The sequence below is a fragment of the Colias croceus genome, chromosome 10, assembly GCF_905220415.1.
Source record: "Colias croceus chromosome 10, ilColCroc2.1".
Taxonomy (NCBI): domain Eukaryota; kingdom Metazoa; phylum Arthropoda; class Insecta; order Lepidoptera; family Pieridae; genus Colias; species Colias croceus.
Window position 1 is genome coordinate 3,183,834 of NC_059546.1, and position 14,792 is coordinate 3,198,625.

General features: G+C 32.5%; 1 protein-coding gene across 1 annotated transcript; it reads right to left on the reverse strand.

The window, feature by feature from the left end:
• Positions 1–658: 658 nt before the first annotated feature.
• Positions 659–12,495, reverse strand: LOC123695077 (vacuolar protein sorting-associated protein 16 homolog). Its single transcript, XM_045640780.1, has 15 exons — positions 12,278–12,495; positions 12,007–12,196; positions 11,503–11,649; positions 10,615–10,741; positions 9,302–9,435; positions 8,931–9,106; positions 8,177–8,423; positions 7,499–7,755; positions 6,788–6,926; positions 6,306–6,440; positions 5,655–5,816; positions 3,961–4,180; positions 2,526–2,703; positions 1,902–2,102; positions 659–1,191 (listed from the first exon to the last, which is right to left on the reverse strand). The coding sequence occupies exons 1-15, from the start codon at positions 12,325–12,327 to the stop codon at positions 1,047–1,049; spliced, it is 2,508 nt and encodes an 835-aa protein (XP_045496736.1). The 5' UTR covers positions 12,328–12,495; the 3' UTR covers positions 659–1,046.
• Positions 12,496–14,792: the final 2,297 nt, after the last annotated feature.

The following is a 14,792-nucleotide window of genomic DNA, read 5'->3' on the forward strand; positions in this document are numbered from 1 at the left end:
TCGTGCAACATTGTAAATTGTAGCTAGACGTAGCTTCTACAGAGATGTAATTGCTATTATCATATGGTGTTGTTGAAATAATTTTTGTACCGATTTTATATGTATGTCCAAGACATAGCTCAAGATCTATGGGGATTCATGCCGCAGAGTAAAAGGTTCTTAATAATAATATATTCTAACTTTTGTATTTCATTACAATTATTCCAAATGATATGTCAGCCATCTTTATTGATATGTGTATGATAAAGATAAATCATTAAAATCCACATTGTAATAAAATAATATAGAATATTCTCACTCGTACTTAAGAACCTACTGTCATCTCCACAGATAATAAAATTTTAAATTATTTATTACGATTGATGTTAACATCCATGTTGTATCTACATGTTTTTGATCAATAAAGTCATACCGCAATCGCGTGATTTTTCGTTTTATTTATTAATTGCACCCTTAGATAATAGATTAATTATTTGAGTGATTACCAGTGAACATAGATTTAAATATGATTCAATATCTAATAAGCATCACGAAAATTATTTTGCTTATTACTTTTGCCTTAAAATGGCAACTTTTCTTGTGAATATTCGATTTCCAGAACACTTGAATTCATCAAAAAAAAAAAAAAAAAACAGTGAGGTAAAATAAAATGCATTCATGGATATAATTATTATTTAATTTCAATGAAATAATATTACTAGAATGCATTTCGGCGATTGTTGCCGTATAATAAACTTAATAGTATCACAATACATTATCAAACTTATAGTTATATAATTACAATGTTTAAGCCTATTTGTGGGATATTTTGACATGAATAACGCATATTAAATAATAATAAATTTAATACATGCATATCAAGTAATAACATTATTTCTTGCACATTTTAGCTATAGTTTCCTATGAAAAACAAGATTATTCTACTGTGTTTCATTTAATGGTGTTACTACCTACGTATTTTTAAATGAGGTAAATAAATAATGATATTTTTTTATAGTATTTACATAATCAGTCCATTATATACTTATACATAATTTATATATTAGTTATTTCCTAGTTGAAAGTTGTTCTAATAACGCAGAGATTCTAGCGTGTTTCGTGGATTCTCGAATTGGGCATTTATTCTGTACGAAGAAAAGTGCACTTTCGTCCTTTTGTTCAAAAGCGACTTGCGCTGCTTCTTCGTAAAACCTGTAAAGTGGAAATATATAGTACTGTATAGTGTTTGATATAAAAATAACTACCTATTTGCATTTAATGAACATGAAAAACCAACTTAAAATTATCAAAACTAAACTAAAAGGGGACCATATAACAGACTCTTTCAAATAAATAAAAGATTAAAATCGGTTCACCCAGTCAAAAGTTCAGAGTTGGTTCAGAGGTAACAAATAAAGAAAAAAACTGTCGAATTGTGAACCTCCTTTTTGAAGTTGGTTAAAAGCAAAAGTACACAAATACACGAGTAGATAGCAAAGCTGTTTTTTGATATATAAATTACTAGCTTACCACCCGCGGCTTCGCCCGCTTTGTCTAAAACCTAATAAATTATATACTAAAACCTTCCTCTTGAATCACTCTCTATTAAAAAAAAAATGTTGTGTAGTTTTATGAAACCACGGTAAAAGTGAAACTTTTTTTCACACTATAGACATTTAACTAAAAATTATCGTATTTGTACGATAATTATCGTACGTATCGTGCGTCTCGCGACATGCGCTACACAGACCAAAAAGTTTGAGACGATAATTTGAGTAATAAAAGTTTCACTTTAAAAACCGCATCAAAATCAGTTACGTAGTTTTAAAGAATTAAGCATACAAAGGGACATAGGGACAGAGAAAGCGACTTTGTTTTATACTATGTAGTGATACAGAATGTCAATTTAATATTATACTTACTCAGCTTTTACGTAGTATTTGACTTTAATATCGTCCCTACACTTCGGAAGGTATTTGAGGGCTTCATCATTTTTCCTGTGCATGAGACACGCGTCCACAAATGGCTCGTAGCCGATTGGAGACTTTTTCGATTTAGAGAATCTCTCTAGTTCTGTCCAATCATCTTTTTCAGCCAGAGTTAAGATTCTGAGCCACCAATATCTAAAGGTTTATGGTAAAAATTAAATGTCATGTTTTCTGTGATTAGCGGATACAAGACGTGTTGTTAAATCAATAATTACTGGGAAATTTATTGGTAACTTAAAAGGGAATTAATGAAGGACAAAGAGAATTTTATCCAGAAAATGGCCAGGTAAACAGAAAACAGCAGAAACTACGAGTAATTAAGGTTCAAATTGCTTATGAAAAAAGTTATAGAAATTGTATATCTTCAACAATATAGATGACTAAAATTTCGCTCATTTTTATGTAACATTTTATTGTACAAAATTAAATAAGTTACTAAGAAAAAAATGTTGCTTAATTATTTATTTTTATTATTTTATTTATCAAGTACGAAAGTTGTAAACAAAATCTTTCCTCTGTATTTATTAATAGTTATTAGTGGAGAAATATGTTACTAACCTCCTATCCGGCATTCTATATTCAGAGCGCAATTTATCAGCCAGCTTAATTTCTCCCTGGTTCAACAGTTTCTTCACCGTGTCATGTAAGGACAAACCAACAAAACTTTCCCCATACGTTTCTTGTAAACTAGATTGTTGCTTGCAAAGTTTACGTGCGTCCTCGCAGATTGATGCACCTTAAATAGATATAAGAAATGCGATTCTGGTCCTTAATAGCTTGGAAATAGGGATGAAGTTAGCTTGCTCATAAAATTTGGATAACTATACACTATCTTTTATTTTTGTTAAAATGTTTACACAACATTTCTGAGCTGAAGCAATCAGTGAAAATTTCTTCATATAATAGGCATGACGACAGTATCCATAAATGATCGTATTAGTGTTTTTAAGGGAAAATGTATAATAAATAAATTCAATATAGTGACTTAAAAATCTTAAAAACACTAAGATTAATGAGATTATCAATAAAATAAAACATTGAAATTCTGCAGTTGGCCATTTTGACTAAAACACGCGTGAAGTCACGCTTAAGTAAACAACTCACGTCAGATGTATTTTGTTGTTATGAATATGTTGAGAATACGCATTTTTATTTATTTTCTATTGTTTCACGTATGCTTTATCGACTCAGAACAGAAATATAATTGCGAATTCACGAATACGTGGTTTCGGGGTTCTCCGCGCCAACTTTATACAATCATTTCTTATTATTTTCTCGCTTAAAATAATTACTAACACATTTTTGAGCATTATTTTAATGTGGATTCACACTGCAATACTGTACACCATTTATAAACTTTGAAATTCGTTTCTATAACACATATTAAATAAATATTTCTTTAAATTTCTTCGCAATGCATACAAATAATTACGTATTTACTAAAGAGTGACGTCACGCTTACGCCATGACACCTCCGAGCTGTTTTGGCACAGTTGATAAATATTTTTTGAAAAATGGCTTTTATCTTCGTTAAATTTAAGTATATTACCGAAATATAGGGTTTTTCTTGTATAGTAAACGTATACACACATTATGGAAGAGGATTTCAAAATCTTTCGTCATGCCTATTGTATGTGTTATTGAGTATTGCCAAATGCATTAAACAATTTTATAATTCTTATCATATACAACACTAGCTTACTGCCCGCGGCTTCGCCCGCTTTGTCTAAAACCTAATAAATTAAGCATAGAAAGGGACATAGGGAAATAGGGACAGAAAAAGTGATGTTGTTTTATACTATGTAGTGATATACCAATCATAAATTCTAGAAAATAAAATACGAGTGTTGGTCATTATAAGATATCGTAAACTTAGCATATTTGGTTGAATTTATCGTTGCGTATATGCGTGGGCGCTTACCCCGGAAAGTCGTCCTCTAGTGCATAGTCATTTGCAACGCTTCACAATTCCTTTAATATCACTTTTACTTACCCAAATCGTTTTTCCCCTTCTTATAGCACTCCCTAGCCGAAATAAGCGAAGCCTCGATACTTCCCGGGTTGGTTTGTTCTATAGCGTCCCGGATATGCGTGTGCGCTTGTCCCGGGAAATCGTCCTCTTGTACGTACACTTGTCGCAATGCTTCGCGGTTGTGACTCGCGCAGTATTTTATGTATAGCGCATGCGCGAGTGGTAGACTTCGGATTGTTAGCTGAAATAAAGAGGGTATTTCTGAAATTTTATTACATTTATTTATTTATTTATGTAAGGTACCTTACAGCTAGTGATACAATTTTTGAGATGAACAAGTCTATATGTATAACTGCGTTTGCGTTTGCACTTGCAACATTTACAAATACAGACAAAAATGCTCATAAAATAAAAACTACTGGGCCTATCCGAATAAAATTTTTATGGGACCAATTCGACACCATCCCGCATCGAACAAAAAAAGAATCACGTAAATCGGTTCAGAAACCTCGGAGTAATCGGTGTACATAAATAAAAAAACATACCGGCCGAATTGATAACCTCCTCCTTTTTTTGAAGTCGGTTAATAAATACAAAGCTACGCCAATTAAAAGGTACACCAATAGGTAGTGAAATAATATACGTATGTGAACAAAGACTAGTATAAGAATTTTACATGGAATAAAACTGTTAACATACAAATTATCTTAATATATATAAATCTCGTGTCACAATGTTTGTCCTCAATGGAATCCTAAAACACTTAACCGATTATAATAAAATTCGCATACCATGTGCAGTTCGATCCTACTTGAGCAGATAGTATAGTTTATAATTTATATCTCAAATCGTTTTAGAGAAAGCGGGCGAAGCCGCGGGCGGTGTGCTAGTTGTACATTAAAATATTACAATATGAAAATTGATAGATGACAATAATGATGATTTGATAAGACTAATAAATGATTGGCCATGGCAGTACAATAAAGTTGCAGGGGCAAAGTACTAAATCAAGTTTTAAAACTCATTGACATTCTTTCTTTAACTACTAAGTTGATAAAAATGTAAAAAGAAGTGTAAGAATAGACTAAACGCAATGGAAATAATTTTAGACTATAATTAATAAAAAAAAACCTTTATAACGAAATCTATTGTCGAGCCAATTTTATAGGCAACATTTGACGTCTATCAATTTTATCTTCGAAAAGAGGTAACCTGTAAGGTAACCTGCTTAAAAACATCGATTAAAGTGAATTTTATTAATCGATACGGATTTGAAACAATTTGTCAATCGAATTTATTAATTTATGAAGATTTTTATTCACAAGTTATCAATGCATTCGATTCTAGATGTCAGATTTCGATTTTTAGAGTAACGTCTCTGACCTCTGGTATTTAAAAAGAAAAAAGGTTTATTGACACAAAATTGTAGTGACGTCAGTTCTTCAATTCAGAAATTGTTTATTATGTTCAGAATGGTTTATCAGTAAAATGAATTCTTAAAATTACTTGTATCGGTCATTATTATTATAAATATGTAGTCGTAATTGAATAAAGTTAAGCAAATGTGCAGTTCTAACAAAACGAATTATCATGTTATTCTGAGTCGTCGTTACTAGGTTACGTTGTTGAATTTTGTGGAACTGTCAAATGTTGCCTATTAAATTGACTCTACTATAATAATTTATACATAAAATCTAACATCAAATCTAAATTACCTCAAATTCATGTTTTCCCATCTTCTCCTTGAGATGTAGTAGGACAATATACACAAGATCTGTGTCCCCGCTTGCTGTAGCTTTTAACAGGGCTATGACTCCTTCTTCCAATGATAGGAGTAGAGGCACTTGCAATTTGCTATGCGTTTCATATTCCAATATCTGAAATAAGTACAAGACGTGATAACTGCGTTAAAAACAACCGACTTCAAACTTGCACTTGCAACATTTACAAATACAGACAAAAATGCTCATAAAATAAAAACTCCTATCCGAATAAAATTTTTATGGGAACAATTCGACACCATTCCGCATCGAACACAAAAAGAATCACGTAAATCGGTTCAGAAACCTCGGAGTAATCGGCGTACATACATAAAAAAAAACATACCGGCCGAATTGATAACCTCCTCCTTTTTTTGAAGTCGGTTAAAAATTAGGTGAATATGGAATTAATTGAAGAATTGGGTTCGTTATTGTGTAAAAACGTAAAATAAACTTTTTAGTCCAAAATTGATACTTAATTTTCAGAGCACACCGGTCAAGAGCACGAACACTCACTTGTGTTTTCGTATAAAGTAGATTGAAGAAGACATAATTTTTAATGTTTGATTTTTATACTGTATCGAAAAATAAAAAATATATTTTTACCTTGATAGCAAGCGCTTTCCTGCCTTTTTCTGCAGCTTTCATAGCAATAGTGGAATATGATATACCAGGAATGTTTCGAAGCTTCTCACCTATTTCCCGCGCCGCACTTTCATTGTCCAGGTGAGGTTGTGTTACCTGATAAATTATTTATTATCTTTATTTCGATCAAGTTATTATGTCTATAAAAACCATACAAGGTAACACTTTTTCGTGCTCGTACGTCGATAGATTTTACGAAAGAATGTGAGAATATAATTTTTTGGAAAATTTACTTTTCAATTTTTTCTGAAAACAGATATCGTCAAAAAAATGCTTGTAGGCGCCATTTTAACAATATGGCGTCATAAATTTGAAAAGAATACCTAAAAATACCAGGTAAATTTTCCAGATGACTGGAATGTTTGTAAAAATAAATAAACCTTTGTTGAATTTATATTTTTTGGTTTTATGGCATTCAAATTTATAAATTTATATAAATATACCTTGTAACAGGCCCAATGAGAGAGCACTCTCGTTTGTCCGTCTTTCAATTGTAAATAAGAGGCGATGTGTCCCGCGAGGCAATGCAGTCTGCGCCAAATCAGTCTGTCTAGAAGGATTCTTTCACCTAAGTTTTGAACTCTGGGATTTGAGTTAAGTTTAATTTAATTTTTAAAATTAAAGGAATGAATTTAATTTTATTTTAAAGCAACCGTAAGGACATGAAATTATTCCCCAGTTGTTTGAGCTAACGCATTAAATAGTGTTTTTTTTGAATGATGCATTTTTGAAGAACATTAAAAAAATCTATTTACAAATAGTATAAATTGGAAACTAAGGAAAATCGCCATTTCTTCATGTGAAATTGAATTATTAACAACTCGTTTGTTTTAGATGTACGAAAACTCGTAATAATCCTGGTAATATAAACAGGAACTCAATACAGACAATAAATATAACAAGAATATTTAGATACCATTATCATAAGAAGACCTACTAACTCCACATTAAAATACATAATAGTTTTAAGCTATTGCATAGCTTCTATCGCGGGCCTTGAGCGCGGGGATCGAATCGAGAAATTCCGTAACGAAAAAACCTCACGCTCCCCACTCCGACGGGCGGAGGTGTGGCTTGAAGGCATAGCATGCAATAGCTTTACCGCGGCAGTCCCCGAGTGACACACGTCGTTTTTTTTTTTCAAAAAAGGATACTGCAAGAACGTCAAAGGTATCGCCACTCTCACATCCCGCACCGCATTGAGCACCCTCAGCCATCTACACGTGGTCACATAATGTTCCATCAACGCTGGCTCCAATAGGAACCCTTTACCGAACTGAGCAGCTCGGATCAACATCTTCTGAACATCAGTGTTGAATTCAAAAGCCGCTGCATCTATACAGTCTTGTACTGCGGTGGACAGATCTGGTTTTACTAGGCGGATGTACTCGTCCGCTCGGTGGCTGCGTTTCTGGATAATATTATATTAAGAAGTCAGTTTTATGTCTTCACAATATATAAGTACTTAAAAATACAGATAATACGGTACAGGATATATATTGTTTATTATATTATAGATAAAATTAAGGAAATAACTAAAACAGAGCGTGTGTGCCGAGTACACGTGTCAGAAGTGAAACTAAACGTCAACGTGGCAAGAGTAAAAAATACTAGAATTGTCGCCTTACTCCCTGACGCGACCTTGAAATTTTACTCTCAACACGATTAAAGAAGTTTCACTAATAATAAACGCCACTGAGATCTTTAAAAACTGGTTATCAATTGAATAGAATAGAAATTTGAACACCTAAACTGCTAAAATTATTGGAACAAGCAACTCTGTATTTTGAAACGAAACATGTTACTATGAATTTGATTGAAATTGAATTTACCTGAAACTGCTTAGAAGCCTCCACCAAATAAGACCCAGGGGCAGTACTATTTATCCTGAATATCTTCTCAACCACAACAGGCACTTTCTGTATCAACTCATGCGTCAATTCAGAGATCACTCTAACACAGTCCATTTCTGGTATGATGTGGAACGGCCCATCGTAAGGGTAGGTTATGGATTGACCATTAAACCCATAGATACACATCATGTCATCCCAATGACCGATTATAGCTTGGGAACCACACCTAAAAATTTGTATAGTATGAAGTGGCGTTTTATTATGCTGAGGCATATTTTAAAATGATTACATTTTTTGACGTAGAAAAACAGAAGTATAAGTAGAAATGGTCAATGGTAGCATAAAAAAAAACTATAATCCACACTAATATTATAAAGAGGAAGACTTTGTTTGTTTGATTGTAATGAATAGGCTCATAAACTACTGGACCGATTTAAAAAAAAAATTCTTTCACCATTCGAAAGCTACATTATCCACGAGTAATATAGGATAGGTTTTATTCCGGAAATCCCACGGGAACTATGCGAGTTTTTCTTTGGAACCGCGGGCGGAGCCGCCGGCGGAAAGCTAGTCTATTATAGTTTCTTTTTTCTAAAAAAGTGCATGCTTAAAGCTGATGTTGTGTAGTGGAGTTAAGTTAAAATAATCAAAAATACAAATTTAATATTGTATTCTTTTCTATACAAGTACAATTTCAATTTTCAAGCAACTATCTCTCCTAGTTTTTACTCACCACACAAGTTCCTTTGGTTGTTTTATGTATCCTGTATCAATTTCACAGTATTTGTTCTTAAAATCAGAAGAACCTATCCACAGGAAACCGGAATCCGTGAACAGAGCGACATGGCGGCCATTTTGTGATGGCACTATTGATAGTACTTGAGTGTATGCATTTTTAAATTCTGGACGCTGAAAAAAATGAATGTTATATTTTATGAACTTAAAGCCAAATAAAAACCTGAACTATCATGAAGTTTGTTTGTTATAAGTCAAGTTTCCTATACTTACTTTTAGTAGGATTTCCATTTTTTTTTCAAATAGAAAATATTTACTTTTTAATTTGCTTAAAAATAAATATAGCTTATTTTAAATTCAAAAGCTTACCATAGGTATAGGTCTAGTTTCCCCAAGCTGACATTTAAACACTTCTTTATCTCGGCACACAAGGAAACTTATCTGTGTTGAAGACCGTTGGCCAGTACTCAGCACGCACCATGAACTTATTGGCAAGTTTGCTCCTGAAAATGTTCATATGTATTTGGTAAAATGTGATATGATATGCTTATAAATTAATTGTTTAGACTGTATGAAATTGTTGTAAGAGTATTCATTCATTCATTCATATATCTATATCTATACATATAATAAATCTGTAAAAGGGTCAATTCTGTACATTGAAAATATTGAAAAAATAAATAGCAGGGGAAATAGTATGTTACTTGGATCGATACCAAACCCAAATAATATGTGATTAAAAAATTTTTTGTCTGTCTTTCTGTCTGTATGTGAAGGCATCACGTGAAAACTAACCGTTCGATTTCGATGAAACTTGGTATAATTATACCTTATTATCCTGGGCGTAAAATAGGATACTTTTTATTCTGGAAAAATACGTAGAAAAAAAATAATCTTAATTTTTCAGTTTTATCCATAGAAGTTGTTCTGTAGAAACGCGAACACACGTTGCGTATTATTATAGGCCTAGCCGTATTTGGGTCCAATAGATATTTATAAGATGTCATTGTCAGAGTTACTCAAAATGGAGAAATAAACCATCCACGCGAAGACCGACATCCGCGCGGACGCAGTCGCGGGCGGAAGCTAGTATATAATAAATCTGTAGAAGGGTCAATTCTGTACATTGAAAATATTGAAAAAATAAATAGCAGGGGATGTTACTGGATCGATACCAAACCCAAATAATATGTGATTAAAAAAAATTTTGTCTGTCTTTCTGTCTGTATGTGAAGGCATCACGTGAAAACGAACCGTTTGATTTCGATGAAACTTGGTATAATTATACCTTATTATCCTGGGCATAAAATAGGATACTTTTTATCCCGGAAAAATACGTAGAAAAAAAAAATCTTAATTTTTCCGCGCGGACGGAGTCGCGGGCGGAAGCTAGTTGTAAATAAATTGAAAAGATTTTGATTAATCTCTTGTAAAATCCTTGCCTTTTGTTGCAACTTGCAGTTCAAACAATGAACAATTGATTACACTTAAATTGTAATAAACAGAGAAAAAGAACCCCTAATTAGATAGAGAATTAAACTATATCGTGAAATTTTGAAAATGAAATTTTACATTGTAATAACTCAGCCCCCGGAATCACAGACACAATAGAAAATCTATTGTGTCGTGGACCAATCGGGCCGCTCGAGGCTCAATGGGTTAATATGAAAATTCATACTTACTTGGTAGATCAGGCAATGATCTTAGTTTAGGATCAGAAACATTGCTGACTAAGTACATTCGGTTGGTTGTGGTAATTACGGCTAAGCCAATGCCGTGAGGGTTTGAGAATAATTGTGCTTTACACACCTGCAAGTAAAAGAAACAAGTTTTAAATCACTGTAGAAACTACTAGTAAAATGCACCATCTACTATCCACATAATAAATTTATAACTCTTTCACATGTAAACCACTGAATGTATTGTCCACATTTACACTAATATTATAAAGAGGAAAACTTTGTTTGTTTATTTGATTGTAATGAGCTCATAAACTACTGGACCGATTTTAAAAATTCTTTCACCATTCGAAAGCTACATTATCCACGAGTAATATAGTTTATATATTATCACGCTAAGACCAACAGGAGCGGAGCCACGCGGGTGAAACCGCGCGGCACAGCTAGTATATGATAATGATGTAGCCTATATATCAGGATATCATATTATAAGCTATCTGCTATAGGAATAGTTTTGCTGGCTTTTACCCATGAATTCTTTCAGGGTTGTAACCGCATGGCAAGTTTATCATATACATTTTATAATTGACAACACAGTAATCCAAACCACACACCTTAAGCCTTGTTTCCACTTGAGCATGCTCAGGCGAATGAGCGGCTCATTTGGCCGAGCTGCCCAAGTGGAGACGCCTGAGCATGCTCGGGCCGTGCGTGCTCAGACGTCTCCACTTGAGCGGCTCGGCCAAATGAGCCGCTCATTCGCCTGAGCATGCTCAAGTGGAAACAAGGCTTTATATGGGCAAACATACTATCATGCAATATAGCAACTATATTTGGACACACTATTATTGTAGAGATAAGTGCTTAAGCTTGTATACAAAATAATCATACCTTTGTATCTCTCACTTCTTGTCCCATGCTAAACGTCTTCTGGTAAGCTCCAAACATGTCATACACAAGTACATCACCACTCTCCTGTATACACAGTAGCTGTTCCCCATCAGACCAACCCATGTGAACTAGCACACCACTGTTCCACTGTCAAAAGTTGTCATTTAAGAAAATTAATTGTTTTGTGTGTGTGTGTGTATCTCTTTCAAGTTAAAAACAAATTATATTTTTATAATAATATAAGAAGCGAGGTGTCTTGGATAATAGTGCTGGATGACCAAAATATTCGTTTTTTCTTGTAATAAACAATTTCTTAGAGTTAAGAAACATAACAATCCATGTGTGATGTGAGATATGGCTTGTGAATAAATAAATAAATATCTTTATTTGCTCAAATATGTTTTTTTCTGTCAATGATCAATTCATAAAACGAGTCAATTGTCTTTCTCATGAAACTACATTAACTTCATAGCTTAATGTAAAAATATAATAAAAAATACATACCAATATTTTTGATATAATATTGCCAACACCATTGTAAATTGTTATAACTGGTTTGGATGTGGTCATTATTCGGACAAATTGTTTCTTATCTCTAACAACAGCTATCGGACCACCATAAGCTGCACCACAGACGATCATATTACCTAAACCTTCATCCATGGTCCATATCATATTGTACAGGTCAAATTTCCTGAAATTTTTTAAGTTAAAAATGTAGGTAAGTTATAAATTTAATTTATTTTGCATTGCGTTATTTGTTTTATGCTATTACCTGTAGTAAGAATCCAACTGGAACCAGTCCGCTGTTAATAAAGCTGACATTTTTCCTAATTAATTTGATAAATTGGGAGAAATCCTGATAGAATAAAACTAGTAAACTAATGGATTATTGAAAAATAGAGATTGTGTTTGTTGTACTATGAAAAAAATATTAATTATAATAGTTAGGTACAAAAAGTACAACAACAAACCACAAATGAAAACTTTGCGTCAAATTACAAATGTCATGATAAGAAACTGTCAAATGTCATCATGACATCGTCAAAGAAGAATCTGATTGAAGCGCGATACAGCCAAAACAATTCTCAATAATAATAATTATTTGTGTTTCATGCATAATTTTAAAATTTATTCAAAAGCAGAAAAAACACAAATATCTGAACTACACAACAGCTGAAATGAATAATGAATATACTTTATTATTTAAATTATTTTTCGTGTAATATATTAAACGAAAACGATTATTGGTAGATACCTTGGTAGATACTCGTATATTAGGTACTTAATTTTTGTTATGGTTCAACAAATTTATAAGCCTATTTCATTGATCCACCTTTCAGATTAAAGTTACGATTACGATGGATTACGACAATTTTTTTCATTTTATTCAGAAAATCTAGAAAAAAATAAAATTTAAAAAAAGAACTGCATTTCTTTTTAATTAAATTCCTCAAAAAAATTAAAACAATTTTCAGTTTAGGACTTAGGTACCTATATTCATATTTCCATTTTTAACGATTTTCACTTTCTAGAAAAACTAAACCGTAGGAAATCGGACCTAGTACCGCTTTCCAACCAAACACGTACCTTCAATTTGCTTAACGATTTCTTTTAAAGAAGTACACATAAAGCCAGTTTTTAAAACGAGAATTCACTTATAGTTTCTATGCGATTAAAATACTTTAGCATTTTAATTACATGGAAATCAATATTTACGGTGCGCACGTCGCTGTTTTATTACACATTGAAAGGTAACCGATCACTTTTTACATTTATCATTATTTAAAGCGTAATAGTTTTCTAAGCATTACCTATTTTATTTTTATTTTATTTATTGACACAGAATCATTCTTTGTACTTACAGTAATAATACCAAAGCATGTACATAGAATTTAGTAACAATATGTTAACAAAAATACAAAAAAAATGGAGTTACATTCAATGTGCATCCAAGTACCTGATACAGAGGTCTAGGACAGTATTTATACTACTAGCAAAAATGTCAATTGTGGCATCGGAGGCCAGCACACGATTTAACAGATGTATGTAAGTATTAAATAGACATGCAAATATCACATGTGCAACATTAAAATTATAATATGTACAATTACCTACGCATTTAGTTATTACTCGTAAAATAATACATAGATATATGTTAAAGTACCTGCTCTCAGAATTCAGAACTGTCTTCAAACTTCGACTATTATAAATACATTATATTGTGTCCCGAACATACCCCCGACTGCAATATTAATTGTTAGATACGTTTATTATTTACAAATAAGTTCAATGTAAGACATCATTATTCTTGTGTTGCGGTCGGGTTCAATGAAAAAAATAAAAAAATGTGTGCTTGTAGCTACTAGTGTACAGTGTACACACGTAAGAAATGAAACTTCTTTATGACCTTATTTTTCAAAAAATAAATTATGCATACTTTACAGAAATACGTCGAATTACACGTGGAAGAAGAAAAAGATGGCGCGTAACGGAAAAATGTCACGCGTAACGAAAAAATGTTACACTAATTTTTTTTCCAACCCCGATAAGGAAGTTTCACTTCAATACGTACGTACCTGCTACCTACCTATGAAATTTGTTTTATATTCGATCCAATTATAGTGTTACAAATTGATTATAGATTCGTTTGGACGTTTGATTTTGGTAATTGTATTCCAGGAAACAATAAAATTGTTATTGTTGTACCTAATAAATAAATAGTTTATAATAGTCCCGTTCCTTGGGCAAGCAGTTATGATCCCCGTACGCAGTTTATCAAGGAGGTGGTCTGATGTTATTTGGTTTTAAACATTTTGTGTGATTAATGCTATTTGTATTTGGACGTAGTCTTTTGAGTAGAGTACATTCGTAGCAAAATGTAGTAGAGTAACACAAAGAGAGGCCATCGGTACGAGTTTTAGCTTTTACGGGAGAGCTTTATTGTTGTTGGAAGTTCATTCCATACTTTCAATACTTCAGCAGAAAGTATTCTTTATGTACCTTTGAAGGAATTTCGAGCAACGGCGAATATATGCGATTCTGAGAAATTGCAAAGTAAATATTTTGGAGCAGTTACGATTTCTGAACTTTAACTTTAACTATAAGTTAAATATTTGATATTTTTAAAGTACACGAAGCGAAATCGAACCAATTTTAAATACAACATTGCAAGTATTAAATATTTAGCTAGTACAAGATTTTCTTATTTTTTACTCTATCTTCGCTTCGATATACGAATCCACTTATATAGTTCTGTGTACGAATCGGCAAGAAACTCAGTAGTTAGG

Bases quoted from the DNA above. Each gene is read 5' to 3' on its own strand.
- LOC123695077 (XM_045640780.1), bottom strand. From the start codon at position 12,327: ATGTCAGCTTTATTAACAGCGGACTGGTTCCAGTTGGATTCTTACTAC. The intron at 5,817-6,305 runs GTAAAAATATAT...TACTTATTTCAG, and splicing joins GGAAAGCGCTTGCTATCAAG to ATATTGGAATATGAAACGCA. The intron at 2,103-2,525 runs GTTAGTAACATA...ATAAACCTTTAG, and splicing joins TATAGAATGCCGGATAGGAG to ATATTGGTGGCTCAGAATCT.